This window comes from Panulirus ornatus, chromosome 58 (genome assembly GCF_036320965.1).
Source record: "Panulirus ornatus isolate Po-2019 chromosome 58, ASM3632096v1, whole genome shotgun sequence".
In the NCBI taxonomy this organism is placed as follows: Eukaryota; Metazoa; Arthropoda; class Malacostraca; order Decapoda; family Palinuridae; genus Panulirus; species Panulirus ornatus.
Window position 1 is genome coordinate 20,132,942 of NC_092281.1, and position 20,692 is coordinate 20,153,633.

A 20,692-nucleotide genomic window follows, 5' to 3' on the forward strand; every position below is an offset into this window, starting at 1 on the left:
TTATGAATTTTCGATCTGTGGTTATGTAACCTGACATTGACGTCCTTCATCAAAACTGTAGCAGTCCCTAAGCCTAAAGTGTGTGTGTGTGTGTGTGTGTGTGTGTGTGTGTGTGTGTGTGTGTGTGTGTGTGTGTGTGCCCTCAAATCCAGCTAGAAAGGATATACGTAGAGCAAACGGCAAATTATCCTATTCTTCATCAACTTTAACCTACCACTCGTAAACTCAGCAAGATATGAAGATAGGACTGTAACTGTATATTTTCTATCTTTTCATAAGAATTATATGTCTTTGCTGATAGTAATAAGACTCCCCAACGAAAGATACAAGTAGACAGTAAAATTCTTCACCAAAGTTGGATACAGAACAACAGCAGTTATGTGATGTAGTAAAGGGGAACAGTGCGCGATACTTTTCCTGGTGATACATATATATCTTCACGACACACTACAGGTGGAGCTAACGTAGAGTATATACATCACCAACTGGTCTGGACGTTTCCCTTTCAAACGCGTCTCATCTTCCTTATAGACGAGGTACGGACGGGCACGTACAGGAAGCTGTTCCACCCTGAACAACTACTGACGGGGAAGGAGGACGCAGCCAACAACTACGCGCGTGGACACTACACTATAGGCAAGGAGCTGATTGACCTTACCATGGAGAGGGTTAGGAAGCTGGCCGACCAGTGTTCAGGACTACAGGTACGCTTAACACCTTCACTTTAAATGTTAAACAGTGTTCAGGACTACAGGTACGCTTAACACCTTCACTTTAAATGTTAAACAGTGTTCAGGACTACAGGTACGCTTAACACCTTCACTCTAAATGTTAAACAGTGTACAGGACTACAGGTACACTTAACCTTCACTCTAAAGTTTAAAAAGATAGAAGTTAGGTTCATAGAAAACCCGAAGGTCATAGACGCGCAAGGTTTAGAAATATATGCATGGGGTATGCCTACGAAACATGATCATCTCTCACTATGTTTAATTGTAAAGATGAAGTATTAAAATGAATTCATCAACCACTATTCCTGATGCCAGATTTCTGCTGTGCTGTTTGTGTAGCAGGGTCAACCATAAGACTGGAAGTAGATCAACCATAAGACTGTGTTTTTACTAGGTAAGTCGAAACCCTGCACTCTAGTTTGTCACTCAAGAAGTTAAAGCCACAGCTAGTACACCTTTCCGGCATAGCTCTTCGATAACAGTGGTGTTGTGCATCCGGTCCTCAGTCCATCCTGTTTATCTAATTCTTATGTGAGCAATGTCTCGCCTCTCTTCCATATTATGTCCTGTTCTGCAGTTTTCATTTGACAGAAAACTTCCTTTGCGGGATCCCGGCTTTTGAAACTATCAACGCCATCTTGAGCTCTCCTTTAAAAGAAAAATAATGAACACACACACACACACACACACACACACACACACACACACACACACACACACACACATCATGTATATGTATGTGTGTCTGCCTTCAGGCCTTCGATTGAATCCTAACACGCTGACTCTCAATTCTTTGTCAAATATATAAGCAAATTACATTCTTAATTAGTGACTTGTATCCCCAATTTTCTCTCTTATCTCTCTCTCTCTCTCTCTCTCTCTCTCTCTCTCTCTCTCTCTCTCTCTCTCTCTCTCTCTCTCTCTCTCAAGGAGTCATACCGGCAAACATCCACCCTTTTTACAAACACCTTGTAAAAGACAACCACCAAAAAGAAGAGGAAGAAGAAGGAAAAGGCCAATGGGCCTTTTGTTATCTGTCTCTCCCATGTACACCCAAGTGACAACCTCGTCTCCTATCTCTCAGGGCTTCCTCATCTTCCACTCCTTCGGCGGCGGTACGGGTTCTGGCTTCACCTCGCTCATGATGGAGCGCCTCTCCCTCGACTACGGCAAGAAGAGCAAGCTGGAATTCGCCATCTACCCCGCGCCTCAGGTACTGTATACTTACCAACCTCCATCCACTCCAAGCCTTACCACGCCTCCGCCTGCCCTGCCTCACTATGCCTACCTTCCACGCCTCACTTTGCCAGCTCACCACGTCTCACTTTGCCAGATCACCACGCCTCACAATGCGTGAATCAGTATATCCGCCACACCTCATGAAACTCCATCATTTTTTAAAGATGCATTTAGCTTCGTTCATTTCATTAGGTTTCATATTCTTCCACGTTTATTTCCCTTCGTCTCCAAACCAACTAGTTGTGTCGCCACTTCATCGATCGCCAATGAGCATGTCATTCTAAACTATACAAGATCAGCATTGTAATATCTCATACTTATAGTAGTGCTGTTTCCAAATATTCCCGATTCTTATGGTAAAAATGTTATAAATCTAAACCAGTTCAGTGGAGGTTTGATTGTGGTAAGAGGACCATATATCTTGGACCATATAGACATCAGACAACGCGGGAGAGATAGCGATACACACACACACACACACACACACACACACACACACACACATACTCACACACACATTAGTGGCACCGCCTGATGAAATAGCTTTCGTTATAAGACCGGCATTACCGGATCCTTTACCCTCACTGGATCCACCAGGTAGCGACGGCTGTGGTGGAACCATACAACTCCATCCTGACGACGCACACGACGCTGGAACACTCGGACTGCGCCTTCATGGTGGACAACGAGGCCATCTACGACATCTGCCGCAGGAACCTGGACATCGAGCGACCGACCTACACCAACCTCAACCGGCTCATTGGTCAGATCGTCTCCTCCATCACGGCCTCGCTCAGGTGGGTTGCGGGAGAGAGGGACAATTGGGTGGGTCAGGAGGACACTGGAGGTGGGTTGAGAACAACAGATGGTAGTAGGGTGAGGGTGGGTTTTGAAGAGATCAATAATGACGGGATGATTTAGTGATGATATGGTGACTGTGAAATGATAAGGATATTAATTTTATTTTTAACTTTTCACTTCTTTATGAACTAGTTCTTCCCCAAGGTTGTGATTCTTGATTTTTACCTCTGAGTTAGGGGAATATCTAGCACCCTCACTCGCACTTGTCCAGTTAAGCTCCCTCACTCGCACTTGTCCAGTTAAGCTCCCTCACTCGCACTTGTCCAGTTAAGCTCCCTCACTCGCACTTGTCCACAGGAGTGTCACCTTACGCTGACACCTCACTAACCCAGTTCCTCCAAGTTAAGTTTGGCAGCGTCTTGACTACATTTTCGTCGACGACTCCAGAAATTTTTGCTTTCTTCCCTCCTCAGGTTTGTTGTCACAGTCGTGTCCCTTGACAGCTCCTTCCCCATCCGTCTTACTCACAGGATCAACACCTCCTTACCTCTTTATCTCCTCCCATACTCGCTCAGGTTTGACGGCGCCCTCAACGTGGACCTGACGGAGTTCCAGACTAACCTGGTTCCGTACCCAAGGATCCATTTCCCCCTAGTCACGTACGCCCCTGTGGTCTCCGCTGCTAAGGCCAACCACGAGCAGCTCTCAGTTGCGGAGATCACCAGCGCCTGCTTCGAGCCTGCCAACCAGGTGTGTTGATGGTGAAATGGGGCGGTGGAAATGAGCGGAGAATGAGGACGGCAGATGAATGAAGATAGGGGAAATGAATGAGTTGAGATATGGCGTATGTATGAAGGTCGTCAATTTGCTGAATTTACAGACTTTCACTGTAAGTAAAGTGAGCTGCTACACAAGAAAGCTTCATGTATCAACGATTAACTAATAGATCAATTCACCGATGCAATACGGAACACAGGAAAGAAACTTTCGTTCAGAACTTGCTGAGACTATTTAAGATATTTTGTCTCAGGTTTGTAAGATCATAAAAAGTGTTTTGTCTTGTTTCCATCGTATATTTTTTTCATATTCTTTTGTCGCATCTGTGCTATACTTGCTGCACGTGGTGATGCAGCCTAGCCATTACGGTGAATTGATGGCGTATATTTTTTATACGCTTCTCAATGAGTTCGGGCTCTTGTGAATAGAGTGCACATGAAGACTGACTTAGTACCTCTTTTTCCACTGCCAGCATGCGGGATCAGGGTCTCCACCTGCGCAGAATTAAGTCCTACATAATGTACATGGCTTATGCACCAGATCCATTTGTAAATATTTAGAGAGTTTTATGTTGATAGTATAAACTCAAGTGTCTAAAATCATCCCAAGATGAGGCCTTATACTGCGTCACAGACGTGTCCTCTCACTTTGAAATTTGTAGTTAGCAAATGTAGCCACGTCAGAATCCCGAGAGCAAAGCCTCTCCCTGGCAGTGTTTGTATGTGTCTACCGTTCCTCCCTCCAGATGGTGAAGTGCGACCCCCGGCATGGGAAGTACATGGCCTGCTGCCTTCTCTACCGCGGAGATGTGGTGCCTAAGGACGTCAACTGCGCCATCGCCACCATCAAGACCAAGAGGTCCATCCAGTTCGTCGACTGGTGTCCAACTGGGTTCAAGGTGCGTGTGTGTGTGGGGAAGGGGAACTGGGGGATATGATGCTGGTAGAAGGATCAAGAACTGCGTAAAAGGGAAACGAAAATTCTCTCTCTCTCTCTCTCTCTCTCTCTCTCTCTCTCTCTCTCTCTCTCTCTCTCTCTCTCTCTCTCTCTCTCTCTCTCTTCGTGTGTGTGTGTGTGTGTGTGTGTGTGTGTGTGTGTGGTTAGATGAGCATTAGCTAATACTAGCTGTCTCATCTCTCCAAGTTCGTGTGGTTTAGATGGCCATCAGCTGCTACTATCTGCCTCCTATTTTTCCTTTCTCCCAGGTAGACAACAGGTGCCTTTAATTGTTTCTCATCTCTCTCTCTGTGTTGGAACAGGTGGGCATCAACTACCAGCCTCCGACGGTGGTACCTGGTGGGGACCTGGCGAAGGTTTCGAGAGCAGTTTGTATGTTGTCCAACACCACAGCTATCGGGGAGGCCTGGGCTCGCCTCGACCACAAGTTCGACCTAATGTATGCCAAGCGGGCCTTCGTCCACTGGTAAGTCACTCACTCTACCACATCACGCCACAGACTTATGGCTAATGACCCCTCTTACTCGACCTTAGGACACTTATCATGAAGGATACCAGTACCTGAACTCTCTCCCCTCTCGTGTCTTTCCCAATAGCTATTGACCTGGCACTCTGTAAGGGAGAACTTCCTCCAAAAATTCGTTAATACTCCTCCCTGTCTCTTCTTCCCTTCCATTAAGTTTTTTAGAGTTTGATTAAGACCTGGATTTGATATGGACGAAAGTAAGATCAACTAAATACCTTACAGAGGCAGCCCCCCCTCTGTGCAATGTGAAAACATCATACCCATTCCACCCTGCGTAGAAATCCTGAGGATGTATTAAACGTTTCACTAAGATAGTACAAAAGACTTTAGCAAGTAATGGAAGAACTCAGACATGGGAGAACACACTATTCATTTCATAATACGTAAGATCAAGACTAATGACTCTTTATCTGCTGCGTATCTATCACTTTTCTGTTATCTGTACCTGAAGAGGTAGGAACCTATTCCGTGGAGGCCCTTGTACCTTGTACTAGGTAAAGAATTCCACTTGTATTGTTATCGGCTTCTTACGTGTGCATGTCCGGCCTGCTCTACCATGAGTATATGAGCGAGTAATGGTCGGGTGAAATAACAGATTAGGTGTTTGAAGACATTCACAGGGTATCTTTGGAGCATAGGCATGATATAACAGTGTGAACATGTGTGAGGATGAGAGTATATGGGGCATAACATTTGTTTTTATATTCTTCAGTATCTGATCACATATTTCACATATTTCATGTACTTTTGGCATGAATATCCAATGTAAGTAATTGCTCTCCTTCGTCAGGTACGTGGGGGAAGGCATGGAGGAGGGTGAGTTCTCTGAGGCCCGCGAGGACCTGGCTGCCCTCGAGAAGGACTACGAGGAGGTCGGCCTCGACTCCTCCGACGAGGCTGAGGAAGAGCCCGAGGAGTTCTAGGAGGGCTGATGGACTGATGTCATCCAAGAGTCAGCACTGAGGCCAAGCTGTGACACGGGTAAACACGTCTGTAGATGTTCCACGCTAAGATATGGAGCAATAAAGGATAGGATGACAAAGTCACGAGTCCTTTATTTTCATATTTTTGAGAATGTTTAGCTTGAATGACAAGAAGTTTTATGAGTCGTTCTCCTACAGAGCTCCCTATACTTCCTGTACGTTCATATATATATATATATATATATATATATATATATATATATATATATATATATATATATATATATAATGTGTGTTGCTGAGTTCCGACTGCTAGAGGTTACACTGTAAATGATAAAGTCGTCTTTGGCGAGGCTGTGTTAATGGGATTCTCGTCAAAGAACCTCTCACTCCAAATGAGTCTACTTTTCCATGCTTCTAAAAGTAGTGCAGTTTTGGATCACGCTACTTCCTAAAGAGCAATAAAAGCAGGAGTGTCCCATTTTATACATACCGCTACAGTTAGATGTGTTCTTGGTTCGTAAGGATAAAGATTGGAGCTCGCAGGAGCAAATTTTGGTAGATGCAGTGGATGATTCTTCCATTCATGTCTATAGTTTTACTAGGGCAATCAGATTCTGCAGAAAACTTTGTGAAAAAGCAGATTATGTCCGAACTAGACGAGTAGTCCACGTTGCGATATTATATCCTGAGAGAATCTTATAGTCTACCCTCTACCTAGCCCAAATTTTCTACGGTAACTAGTGATTGAAAGGAAACGAAACTAGCGTTTGTGTCATTACCGCGGAAACTTAGATAATATTGTCCTTTGACTTTTGACTAAAAACAGAGAGAGCAAAACCAGGTGTTGTTGAAATTGTTCCATCTTGCCCTAGAAACTTCCCAGTAGAGAATGACAGTTTTCAAGTAGTCTTACCAGGAAACATTTTTTCATGGACTGAATTCATCATACTCCTCACCCAGTAGAGAGTGCAAATGTATTGCCAAAATTAAGGATAGGAAAACAAATAGAACACCACATAGAAATCTAATTACATACGCTTATAAACTAATTTGTCACCGGGGAGACGATTCGCTGTATAGATAACTAAACCTGTTTCTGAGATCAGAATGTACGGCGTTCATAAACAGTTAACAAGTGCGGCAGTAGTTAAACTGCCCTGCCTTATGTACCAGTGAATCCATTTGACAACATTGTTCCCTCATTTTACCCTGAGTCTTAAAGGCCTTAGTCACATTCGGGACAGATCATAAAAGAAACCAGGAGCAGGTAGGTAGAGTAGATCATGTAGAGAGTCAGGTGTAAGGTACATCATGTAGGAAGTCAGGTGTAGGATATATCAATTAGGCAGTCGGGTGTAGGGCAGGTTACGTGGAGAGTCATGTGTAGGGCAGATTATGTAGGGAGTGAGTCAGGTTTAGGGTAGACCATCCAGGAAGGGAGTCAGGTGTAGGATAGGCCATGTAGGGAAGGAAGTCAGGTGTAAGATAGGGCAATGTAAGGAAGGAAGCCAGGTGTAGGGTAGGCCCATTTAGGGAGGAAGTCACGTGTCGGGTAAACCAGAGAGGGAGGAAGTCAGTTGGGTCAGGTAGGGAGGGAGTCAGATGTAAGGTGGGCAATATAAGGAGGGAGTCAGGTGTAGGGTAGATCATATGGGGAATCAGGGCTGGTAGGGGTGGACCCTACACGTAAGCAGGTCCAGGACATAAATAAGCAGGTCCACGTCAAGGAGACCTGGTCCAGAAGAAGGGGGAACGCCCATACCGTGTTGACAGATAAAAAGATTCAATTTTTTTTTTCTTTATTGCCTGCTCTGTAGATACAGTTAGCTCCACCATATACGTCCCGTGAACACGGCTGAACAACTCCCTTGTATAATGATGTTCAGAAATAGAGTTGCATTTCGTCAAAAAACTGATACAAATATGTACTTTTTTTGGTTCAAATGACCTGAATTTTCTGTTGTGTGTGTGTGTGTGTGTGTGTGTGTGTGTGTGTGTGTGTGTGTGTGTGTGTCAACATAGAACATTCTTGATGTGTTGTACTTGATGTTAGATCCACATCTAATAAACACAATGTAATCCGTGTTCACACGTCAGCAATACTACACCAGACGTTCTTGGGAAAGACGTAAATGACCTCACGTATCACATACGTCACCAGCCCGCTGCACGTAACGCCCGATTCACACAGATCGCATAACTAACGCGAAAAATGATGAATAAATGAATTATCGCCTTTTAGACGCTTCTTTAGCTATTCCTCTTTATGCTCGTGTAGATGAATGTGTAGAAAATATCGGATATTTATCAAGGCAGCCCATACTTACCGAAAACAAGAGACATTTGAAATAATCCATTGCGTTTAGTTTACCATACCTACGCAGAAGGGGACCAGCATACAAAGAAGTCTTTGAATACCTATAGGTTTGAACTGCATACTAATTAAGTTTCTTTGAGAGGGACGTCGACCGACAGATCCTCGTTCGATAACTTCGGCGAGGCCCTGCTGCAGCAGCAGCAGGAGGCTGGCTGGTTACTTTCTCACGGTTTTGGTCGATTCGGTTGTACCCTGAGGCTGGGAAAAATGGATCATCCCGCTCCAGGTCAGGTCGCCCAGACTTGTGTCTCCGTGTTTTACCCAGTTTGTCGACCCGTGTCTCCCTGGTAACGGTGCTCACACGTAGTCCATGGAAGTTCCTTTTCGTCCCAGTGCTTCCCCGTCTCTGTGCATTTAATGAACGTTGGCATCAGGTCACCTTGTCCTTGGCAACACCCGTTACCGTCCAGTAGCCACGACGGCTGTCAGAAGCCGTGTGTGTGTGTTGAAGCTAACGCTTTCGTCAGACTACACGAAATTTTGAAGTCATGAGTCTATGTTTGTGACTTGACTTCGCCATCGTTAAAATAATGGTCAGACTGGATTGGAAGACCGATTTTCACCTGACGGAGACAAAGGCTGTCGTTAGAAATAGTCATCAGTGCTTTTCTTAGTCTTCTTTTGTTCGTACGTAGTACAGTAGATCACCGAATCTTTTCCTTTTTTTTTTTTGTTTAGTAAAAGGGAGAGCAGGATATAAATTCTGCTGATCGACTGCAGTAATGAGGTAACCCCTAGCCCTCTTGTGTGTGTGTATATATATATATATATATATATATATATATATATATATATATATATATATATATATATATACACGATCATCTGGATTCGAGTTAGATCCGTGTTCCAGACTGGTTTGCAAGGGGAACGTGTAAACCATCAAAACATACATAAACATGACTTAGCTTTGACCGTGTGTCAGGTAGAGTGCGTTATCGTGCTCTTCAATTGATACACACAATAAGACATGGACACATAATCTGACAGGTGTGACATGTAACCCAAAACCATTAATTTCAGCTTGACTTTCTGTAGAACTTGGTTCATCCAGCCCGCAGACTTCTCCCTGCTCGGGGGAGAGGTGTGTGTAGAAACGTGACCAAAGTTTTTGGTGTTCGAATTCAAGTTACGGGTATGTCAGTCGCTACTGGACCTCCGTGGTGTAGCGGTTGGCCTTGATCACCGTGACGCATTCGCTGGGCCACAAGGGTCGAGCCAGCATAGGTTCGATTTCTGGTCGTAGCAGTCCGTCCGCCTGCAGTTATCTAAGCTGTTCATCGATGAATTAGATACCTGGCTTTGGTTAGAATATATATATATATATATATATATATATATATATATATATATATATATATATATATATATATATATAAGCAATACAGAAACTGAGTCATGTTTACATTGGTGTTTACGGTCGGCGAGGAACTACAAGGAACTGGTTGAATGTTTGGCAAACGAGCTGCTGACGACTGTTAGGTACTTACCTTGAGCGAGACGCGACACCGTTCGAACGCATTGCAATACAGAAGAGCGGATTGGCTGAGGTTTAATGTGAGTAAAGACGTGATTGGTCGAGGCGTCAAACACGGGTTGACACTGGGAGGGGGAGAGAGAGAGGGAGAGAGAGGGTTAGATCACGCTAGTAACTCCTGAAGTTTATCAAGGTCAAGCCATCGGTGGTGTTACTAAGATCCATCATCGTACGTGTTGACGCTGTGATTTCGCTGGGGCAAAAAGTGGCAACACTTCGCCAACAGACAAGTGAGTGCTTCCATCCTGATGAAATTGTGTTCGATAGTTTACCTGATGAGCAAACATTCACCTCCAGTAATTTATAACAAAGTTTACATATTTCTTTTTTAAATTTTTTTGCTTGTGTTGAGTTATAACTGTCAAGTTCTGTCTTTTTTTGTAGTGAAGTATTACCTAGTAAGTAGATGATGTGTCACATTGTTAGACTCTTGCTGGTATACCGTCACAAATTTATAGTACCTTTTAAAGACAGTGAGCATAGGCGAGTGTGTGACAACTCACTCGGCCTTGTAAAACTTCGACTTGGCCCAAGTTAATCTGTGATTGATGATAATAACTGTACGTACTGCTACCTAGTCCTCAGTTATTGGTTCTGTAGGATTAAGTAATTTATGAAATTTATATGCGTTTGCCCTTCCTACTCTTCCATTGCACCGAATAAACAGAGGACACTCAAAAGATCGCCAGGATTATCGGTCGCGGGTGTAAGTAAACATATGACGAGGAGTGGAGGGTAATGTTTATCAAGAGTGAGTTGGGGATGTGGTTGTTGAGTGGTTATCGCGTCCTTAAGTTGTGGATGCTTTGCCACTGCTGTGTTTGTTGGGTGTGTGGGGTCATCCGTGTAGCAGGTTGCTGAAGTGTGAAGCAAATGGTAAGCTTTTTCTGTTTCTTCTTCCTCGGGGTTGTCGGTCAGTCCTGGAGTGGTTTGGATGACGTGGGTCAAGTGCTGTTTGCGAAATTTGAGTGCTTGGGCATACTGATGGAGGATTGGATTAGGATTTTTTTTTAACTCTCTAGATGTTGGGTGTTGGTTGTTGCTTGGCAACCAGTGGTTGTACTCAGTTCGCTCTGTTGTGTTTTGCAACTTTTTGAAATAGTTGGTTTTGAAAAGGTGGACGACCAAACAAGTGAGGCCTTATTATATGTAGAGGAGACTTGCTCATTCTTTATCTTGTCCAGATATGGCACCAGCTAATATTCCGAGGACATTTGATATGTTTGTTGCTGGTTTGTTGTTTGTGATGTTAGGAGTCAATGTCATATGTGTCATACGTACGTAATGCCCAGAATGATTGGTGTTTTATGAGTGGACATCATTAGGCATTCAAGGTGCTAGGAAGGTGCACGTTGGATTCATGTCTGTCTGGGTTAAGAAATACAAGAAGTGGTTGCAGACATTCTTCTCTGGGTGCACCGCTGCTCTACTGACGTACTATAGTGATGCATGTTTGATGTTGCTTCTGTGGTGTCTTTAGTGTTGTGGTGTAAGGTCGTCTGCATATGAGGGGTTAGCTTCCAGCTATGAAGCGGAGTGACCCCCATTTTGTCACCGTTTCGGAAGGTGGCGTCAAGAGTCCTTGGGAGAGGTGGCGTATGGGAACAGTCTCAAATGTCGTCGTTCGTGTCTGTTGCTACTAATACTCTCAATGGCTATGAAAGTGTTGATGTGCGTCAACTTAGGAAATATTTCAGTACATTTTTCCTTTATCAATGAAGCAAAATTGCCTGCTATGAATAATCATCTTCAGGTTATTCTGTTGTCATGAAATCAATGTCTTGTTTTCATTACATAGTGTTCATTCGTGAAGAAATGAATTCATTAGTAAATACATGATGATGTTAAGATGGAACCTACACAATAGCGTCCACTCTTGGAGCTCCCTAAGAGGTCGTCTTCATGACTTATAGTGTTGAATACTGGGGTCTCCTTCATCATCGAGGCTGGTTGATTAAGCATAATACTGCTGGCCTCCTCTGTAGGCGAACTGGCAATAAGGGCGCGCGGCAGGTACCCCTCGCAGTTTCTGACATAGTAGCCTCGGGAAATATGCCAGATCCCTTGTGCGTGTGATCACGACCACCTGGCATTGAGGAAAATCGTCACTCCTCCGTAGTAAGTCAGGATTAGAAAGATATTCTTGCCATTTCATCTTAAAAGATATCTATCTTCGTAATCAAGACACTCTCTTCGTATAATAAGACTTTGTGTCTCTAGATGGTAAAATATTGAGAACTACATGTGATGACGAACCACCAGTAACTACCCTGTGCTTTCGAGATGATGACCCCCTTCACCCATGCTGTTAATCCTCCTTACTCACCTCGTCCAGTGCCACGGTTGGTACCTCGGTCACTCGAGGCGCAAGCTGGCGCTGGCGACGACCGGCCTCCTGAAACAGGCGGTATCCCTCCTTCCCTCCCGTGCAGGTGCGGAGATCCTCGATCTTGTTGGGGAACCTTTGAGCACACTGATCGAGGAAGAGGAGGAGCTGTTAGTTCGATTATAGATTCCTGGCATGGTATCGAACCTGAACACCTTACAGGGTCTTATGGACTATAATAGATGAGGGGATTCCACTACCGCAAATCAGCAGGGGCTCCTGTCATACAAGCCTGAAGGCACAGTCGTAACCCGTGAGAGCATGTTACCTTCAGGAGTGGCGAGTTTCGGTATTTGTCATAGGGAATATGGAGCTTATTGACTTTGCAGACCACCTGGGGTAGTCCACATTTCTCTCCTACTGGAAGTAGCGCAACCTTAGGCATCAGGGAAATGCGCAGTTACTAACCTGTGTAGCACTGGAGATGATGGAGGTGTAGTCATTGGATTTCAAGAGACGTATGTTGGCCATGAAACACACGCTGAAGGCGAGGTAGTTGAGTTGGTCCGGCAGATGTCGACCAGCACACAGTAGCAGCGTGTTGCCCAGGCAGTCCCCGTAGCCAAACTGGCAGTGGCCACTCTAAACCAAAGATAGAACAAATCAAAGGCAATGAAACTACTGAACTGCAAACGCTTAACCCTCTGTGAACCGACACGCATCGTATTACTAGCACAAACCCTTTCCGAACCATATGACAACTATTATAACCCACATACTCGGCATCTCCTTCCCTTTTGTGGTATTTGTTTGAAGTTTCTTAACTTACGAGTGCTGTGTATGTACGTTGATTTGAATATGTCGTGCGTCACTGTATTCAGTTGTTTTTTTTTTGTTTTGTGTGGGTCGTGGTATCCCAGAGTTTGTTGGTGTTTATGGTCTGGGTCAGCTGTTTCAGCGAAACCCTGCAGTGTATAGACTAGACTCCCTCGAACCTCCTCTGTAACTTGTCCTTGTATATCATTCTTCCGTCTAAAAGCAAATAGTGTCAGTGTAATAACACCACATTTAAGCAGACGATCATCCTTTTTGGGTGAAATCAGTTACGGTGAGAAACTGTGATTTATGTGATAGTGAAAAACTATGTGGCAATCGCGAGGAAAATAAAGTAAAGAAGATCTTGACAGGATTCGAAGGAAAATCGGAACAGGCAAAGGGGTTTAAAAGCATTGGATCCTTCTCGTCCATTCTTATGTTGCCTCCTCGAGTCCTCAGAAAACAGTCGTTCTTTAAGGCTAATTGTGTGTGTATATATATATATATATATATATATATATATATATATATATATATATATATTTTTTTTTTTTTTTTTTTTCTTTCTTTCAAACTATTCGCCATTTCCCGCATTAGCGAGGTAGCGTTAAGAACAGAGGACTGGGCCTTTGAGGGAATACCCTCACCTGGCCCAATTCTCTGTTCCTTCTTTTGGAAAATTAAAAAATATATATATATATATATATATATATATATATATATATATATATATAATATTTTTTTTTTTGGTGGGTGGGGGGGTCTAATTTCCTGTTTCCATGTTACCAATCCTGTATGGCAGTTGTGATGTGACGACCGCTACGAATACTAAGATACTGAGAGAGAGAGAGAGAGAGAGAGAGAGAGAGAGAGAGAGAGAGAGAGAGAGAGAGAGAGAGAGAGAGAGGCAACACGCTGCAGACACGACCAAGTCTTACCTGGTTAACCTTGCCGTAGAAGATGAGTTCGATGTCCAAGTGGTCGTTCAGGACGTGGGTCATGGGGTAGAGGTAAGTGGTGAGGAAATCTCTCGAGTCGGAACAGGCCGATGTCTGGATCACGCTCACTTTAACCTGTTAAATGCCTTCGTATTAGATCTCATGCGTATATGTATACAGTTCTCTTAGATCTCATGCGTATATGTATACAGTTCTCTTAGATCTCGTGCGTGTATGTATACAGTTCTCTTAGATCTCGTGCGTGTATGTATAGAGTTCTCTTAGATCTCATGCGTATATGTATACAGTTCTCTTAGATCTCGTGCGTATATGGATACAGTTCTCTTAGATCTCGTGCGTATATGGATACAGTTCTTTTAGATCTCGTGCGTGTATGGATACAGTTCTTTTAGATCTCGTGCGTGTATGTATAGAGTTCTCTTAGATCTCGTGCGTATATGGATACAGTTCTCTTAGATCTCGTGCATATATGGATACAGTTCTCTTAGATCTCGTGCGTGTATGGATACAGTTCTATTAGATCTCATGCGTGTATGGATACAGTTCTTTTAGATCTCGTGCGTGTATGTATAGAGTTCTCTTAGATCTCGTGCGTGTATGTATAGAGTTCTCTTAGATCTCGTGCGTGTATGTATAGAGTTCTCTTAGATCTCGTGCGTGTATGTATACAGTTCTCTTAGATCTCGTGCGTGTATGGATACAGTTCTCTTAGATCTCGTGCGTGTATGGATACAGTTCTATTAGATCTCATGCGTGTATGGATACAGTTCTTTTAGATCTCGTGCGTGTATGTATAGAGTTCTCTTAGATCTCGTGCGTGTATGTATAGAGTTCTCTTAGATCTCGTGCGTGTATGTATACAGTTCTCTTAGATCTCGTGCGTGTATGGATACAGTTGTATTAGATCTCATGCGTGTATGGATACAGTTCTTTTAGATCTCGTGCGTGTATGTATAGAGTTCTCTTAGATCTCGTGCGTGTATGTATATAGAGTTCTCTTAGATCTCGTGCGTGTATGTATACAGTTCTCTTAGATCTCGTGCGTATATGAATACAGTTCTCTTAGATCTCGTGCGTATATGGATGCAGTTCTCTTAGATCTCGTGCGTGTATGTATACAGTTCTCTTAGATCTCGGGCGTATATGTATACAGTTCTCTTAGATCTCATGCGTGTATGTATACAGTTCTCTTAGATCTCGTGCGTGTATGGATACAGTTCTCTTAGATCTCGTGCGTATATGGATACAGTTCTCTTAGATCTTTTGCGTATATGGATGCAGTTCTCTTAGATCTCGTGCGTATATGAATACAGTTCTCTTAGATCTCGTGCGTATATGAATACAGTTCTCTTAGATCTCGTGCGTATATGGATACAGTTCTCTTAGATCTCGTGTGTATATGAATACGGTTCTCTTAGATCTTGTGCGTATGAATGCAGTTCTCTTAGATCTCGAACGTTTATAAAACAGTTCTCTTAGATCTCGTGCGTATATGAATACAGTTCTCTTCTTTCCATTAGCTGTGTGAGATGGCTTTTGCCCCCCTTTTTTTTTTCATCCTGATGATGTTCATCTTTTTTTGCGTTTCTGTTAGAAATACCTGTTAACGGTACTCACCCCTTGCGTTTTGTCGTTGAAATTACTCTTCACACAGGGAGATAGAACAAGAACTTGTTGAAGAGCCATCTTATGTTCTTTCCCATACTGTTGGAAGGCGTATCATTCCGTGCTGAGCACCACGGAGATTCCGAGGATTGTAAACAATTGAAAATGAGGGTCTGCAATACTGCGGCGAGGGGGGTCACTGCCTTCACTGTGCATCAGAGAAGGAGATCAGAGTGTCTTGTCAGTTCCCTTCATTCCGCACCTGTTACTACTGGCATACAGCGTTTATATACCGTATGTTTATATCCCTTACGTTTATATCCCTTTACGTTTATATCCCGTACGATTGTATCCCTTACGTTTATATCCCTTTACGTTTATATCCCGTACGATTGTATCCCTTACGTTTATATCCCTTACGTTTATATCCTATGTTTATATCCCCTTACGTCTATATCCTCTTACGTTTATATTCCTTTACGTTTATATCCCCTTACGTTTATATCCCCTTACGTTTATATCCCCTTACGTGTATATCCCTTATCGTGTTAGGTGGAGCGTTGTTGCTGAAGCCTGACTAAAGAAAAGTTACCACAGCCGCGGGGGGCTCGTTCTTCGTAACTCATGCACTCGATATGCGGCCTACTTACCATGGCTGAACCTGGTAACAGTATAGGTACTGTGTGGCTCTAGACGCGAGGACTGACTCTTTCTCTCTCGTGTTTCCTTCCCACGTGGCAGTGTGATAACATCACGCAGATTAAACCACACGCGAGTCAAACCCCAAACCAGGGAGATGATGGTATGATAAAGAGAGAAGTCGAAGTCTTTGGCAGGTCCTCAGTGTCCTCATCGCCGTGTTATATCTTTGCATTATTCCCTCATTTCCTTGATATTTGTCTTTACTCGTATTTATAATCCTTTGTGCTTGATCTCCCTCTCCCTCGTGAATTCCATAATAATCCTCTCTCTATCTTTCCCTTTCTCCCAACTCCGTACCACTCGCGTTGTGTAAACTGTGTGGGGGGATGCGGTACTCGAAGTTATAACAGCCGTCTTTGTAACAGAAATAGCTCGCAGGGCCACCAGTGGATGTCCAGATAACATTTACGCATATCTGCAATTTTTCATAAGTTGATATAAAACATGCTTGATAAGATCTTTTGGTTAACACTCAACGCGTCAGACAGATACCCAATTACTTTTCATGATTATAAACTTCAGGTCTGCTGGAAACCCAGGCAAAATTCATCGTTGCTCGAGAGACAAAACCTAAAATGGATGGCGACTCTTAGCCAAGAACGTGCCCTTTCCTCACCTGTTTTTTCGGCCTGTAGGTTCCTCCTCCCAGGCAACCGGTCATTTTCCTCCCTGGTGAACACCCAGTGTCACACTGACCGTACAACCAACACCTGCGGTGAAGAACAACACCAGTGTCAGTCAGTCTACACCACCACCTCCAGGCTAACGCTACACCAGGAATCATGAAACAGTTTTCGGATGTTCACTCAACCTTATGATGTTAACAAACTGCATTGAAATGAAGTCAGCACAGTGTATTATTCATGATATTCGGGGAACAGTTTCCCCAACTGATGGATTGTGATGAGCCAGATCTTCTTTCTCGGCAAAATCTTTGGATGATTAGATACATACGTATGATACATATGTCTACGTGATCCAAAACTTATAGGATCTTCGTTACATTGTAAAGTAGTGGTACAAACTACCGTCACTCCTGGAACTCGCAAACTTTTCTAAAAGTTTCAGTTGGTCCTAAACTTCGGGAGAAACTTTAAGAATGATGCATAAAAAAAGAACTTAAAAGTCTTACTCGTAGTGATGAAAGTTTTTGGGCGGAGGAAGCGTACGTCGGTCGACGCAACATGGATTGTGGTGAGAGGAAGGGCCGTAGCAGGGCATGTGGCTTTGGCATGGAGGCCTCTGCACCACAGGACCACCAGTGGCACCAGTTCGGTACCACCTGACGGGATCCCGTGTTTGGTGAGGTACGATGTGCGTGGCTCCCAATGTCACGCCACATACCTGTGCTAAGACCATTATGGTCATCATCAGCAGCGATAGCGGTGGTGATGCCTGGAACACACGAGATGTATGGTTATGTGTCTGTCTCATCTGAATGACTTAGGGCACAACAGGAGTCTCTACACTAAAGAGACGCCAGGATATGAAGGACTGATGAATGCAAGGCTATAGCCTTGGATTTTTCTTGATTATTTTCAAAAAATGGATTTTCTTGAGAATTTTAGCATAGATGCTTTTCGGTATGCTGAATACGAACCTGTGGTCAAAACCCAAAAATTCGGGTAATTAGTCGAGTAATTAGCATCCTAATTTTACTATAATTAATCTTAGGAGTAATTAAAGGCATTAATAGTGCGAAATGGTGTCATTTGAATAGAAATCCTTAATCAGCATGTAAAATAACATCTATACCCAGATTTTCATTAAAATCTGAAGAAGTTGAAAATCTGAGCAAAATATACATAAACGTTTTAGAAGGATAGGTCTGGGATAGACGGGGGGATAGTAGCGTTTTACAAGCGGGGAAATTATGCCAAACAGCCAATGAATGTGGAATTCTGCGTAAGAGGATCTTTTTAATGTTCTCTTGTTACCTGATTACACTACCTTGAGAAGATATATATATACTGTTTGTGTCTTGAAGACGCACGAAGAACTGTTAGAAAATGTAAAGAGGAAGGCAAGAAATATGGTGTACTCATATAGCTGAACTGAAGTGGAAAATTAGATGAAATGAATTTGTCCACAATGGAAGACAACAGATTGAGTGACGAATCGATCACAGTTTTCACTCCAGTTTCAAGTTTGCATTTTGAACAGTTTTTCGACAGATGCGAGGGCAGAGCAACCAGAGGTTCATAACACGAAATTAAGCAGGGAACTTGTTGTAAAATACTTGAAGAATGACTCCCAGGTAGAGTAACTGTGAAGGATAGTTGAAAAGATTTCGTCGTGAGAGTTTGATTATACAGACCTAGTTATGGATTCTCTATGTGATGGTCTGTTTTATAGGGGGTTTATGAGTGTGTGTGTGTGTGTGTGTGGAAGGGGGATAAGGGCTACTTGTGTAGATCTGGTTGCGAAGGTGTGATTGTAGAGTTTTTAAGACTGGATGTTAAAGTCTCCCTACGCAAGGTATGAGGGTGTGGTTGTGAGGGTATGTTGATAATGCCTAGTTTGGAGAACCTACTTGTGGAGCTTGAGTATATGATACTGGAAGTCTAATTCCGCAAAGGTTCGGATCCTGGGCACGGCAATCGGCCCACACCCAACCCAGTTGTTCATTATCCCCTCACCTCTGGTCGATGAATGGAGATACCTGCTCAGGGTAGGATGTGTGTGTGTGTGTGTGTGTGTGTACTCACATAGAGGTAAACACACGTTACGTATATTCATGGTTAAGAGACGGGGGCAACACGAGTGTAAAATTCTCTTCCCGTAACGAACAAATGCTAGTCACACAAACAACTAATCTAGTCCTTGATGTTGATGACACATTGGTTACTAGTTGACGTAAGCGTTAACTCACTGGTTGGAGGACCATGGTTGTGCAGCTTCCTAGTGTTGGTGACGAGCCAGAACCTGACTACGCAGCTGGGGAGTTACCGAGGGAGCAGCGGAGTGTTGGTAAGGGTGATCGAGGACTGGCCACACAGCTGGGAGAGGTACTGGTGGTGCAGCGGAATGGCGTTAGTGGTAATATGTGTCTGGCCAAACAGTCTTGATGGAGATCCGGGGTTGTTGGAGTGATGGTAGTGGTAACCTGAGTCTGGCCATACAGTCCTGGTGGAGATCCGGGGTTTTGGCACATATAGGGTGGCGGTGGATGCTCGAGGACCAGTAGAGTGTTGCTGGAGGGTACAGACCTTCTCACGCTTCTGAGGAAGGCTAGAACTGTCGTCCTGCAAGCTTCTGCACTCTTATGTGGCCTCCGGCGCCACGTACCGGTGCGCATGCGCAACATCGGGAAATAGAGTCGGGATTTTGTTCAAAATCTTCTGGATTCTCTTTGTATACTTATGGCGTATATTTTATGGTATGAGGAGAAAGAATATTCAAAACTTGCTTCGTTGCTATTTCACAACATCTTCTAAGATGATTCAAGCATTGTGTATCACGATCAAAATCTTTTAAATTTTTAAACGTCTTTGTCCAGACAGCGAACCCTAGTCGACTCCTAGAATTACTTTCGTCGTTTCACACTTCAGATCTTGGATTATGGATTCCTTAACTCTGAAAAGTCGAGTAAACAGTGGACAGAAGTAGTAAAAAAGATCGAAAAAAAAATCGTGGATTCATGGGTAGATCTTTCGAACTCTTTATAGCTAGCTCATGGGTCCATTCCTATCCTTAATATCATGTTCAGTTTTGTTTACCCTACCTAGATAAAGACAGGGAAGCCTCAGCCACAGGAACGTACCACACATCTGCCTCACCCCAGCCTTAACCCCAAACCACTTACTCTATCCCTGGTCTCGTCCTTGCACATGACCTACTGTGCTGAACTTTGGCGCCCCTTGGTTGCTTGCCCTACATCTACACGCCCTCAGCACGTGCCACTGTCAGTTCCGTGTGGTTTATGATTATTTGTTTTCAAAAATGATTTCTACTGGTACAATGGACATCCCATTTTTTTTTAAATCTTAAACTTCGTCTATATCTTCTCCATATACTTAGGCTTGTTGTAAGGTCCAGCCAGTTCATGCCTCGCCTTACCACCTGTGATCTGTCTTTTTCTTATTTCATCAGTTGCCACTCAGCCATACACCTTTCCCTCCTTCGCTTGATACGTAAATCATAATAAAGTCCTTATGTTTTAGTCTGACACATGTGACCCCTTTTTTTATGGTCATATCGTTCGTTTAGTTCTTTGGCATCTTTTCCTCAATACGTCTTATTCTCATTTATCCTCACTTGCATGTGTTGAATGGTAGTAAATGGGGAACTGTCTCACACTTTCCTCCTCTTCCACTTTGAATATTTTTAGGTACTTGATCTACTTCAAGCATCGTATTGTTGCTTTGTCGTCCATGTTTTGATGTAGGTAAACGACACTGATACTGCCTAGAA

The 20,692-nt window shown here is 43.5% G+C and overlaps 2 protein-coding genes across 3 annotated transcripts in view; one reads left to right on the forward strand and one right to left on the reverse strand.

Moving 5' to 3' along the window:
* LOC139766633 (tubulin alpha-3 chain-like) overlaps window positions 1-6,075 on the forward strand; it is a 52,853-nt gene extending 46,778 nt beyond the window's left edge. For both annotated transcript variants that reach the window (XM_071695509.1, XM_071695508.1), the window contains exons 3-9: window positions 532-704; window positions 1,816-1,944; window positions 2,568-2,767; window positions 3,347-3,521; window positions 4,294-4,446; window positions 4,808-4,971; window positions 5,822-6,075. In XM_071695509.1, the coding sequence (XP_071551610.1) occupies window positions 532-704; window positions 1,816-1,944; window positions 2,568-2,767; window positions 3,347-3,521; window positions 4,294-4,446; window positions 4,808-4,971; window positions 5,822-5,954 (1,127 nt within the window). In that variant the 3' untranslated portion in view covers window positions 5,955-6,075. The remainder of the gene's footprint in view (window positions 1-531; window positions 705-1,815; window positions 1,945-2,567; window positions 2,768-3,346; window positions 3,522-4,293; window positions 4,447-4,807; window positions 4,972-5,821) is intronic.
* Window positions 6,076-10,944: 4,869 nt separating this feature from the next.
* Window positions 10,945-19,612, reverse strand: LOC139766794 (gamma-interferon-inducible lysosomal thiol reductase-like). Its single transcript, XM_071695715.1, has 7 exons — window positions 19,152-19,612; window positions 17,412-17,674; window positions 16,896-16,989; window positions 13,952-14,086; window positions 12,666-12,839; window positions 12,198-12,344; window positions 10,945-11,957 (listed from the first exon to the last, which is right to left on the reverse strand). Exons 1-7 carry the CDS (start codon window positions 19,164-19,166, stop codon window positions 11,826-11,828), a joined length of 960 nt encoding a protein of 319 aa, XP_071551816.1. The 5' UTR covers window positions 19,167-19,612; the 3' UTR covers window positions 10,945-11,825.
* Between the last annotated feature and the right edge of the window lie 1,080 nt (window positions 19,613-20,692).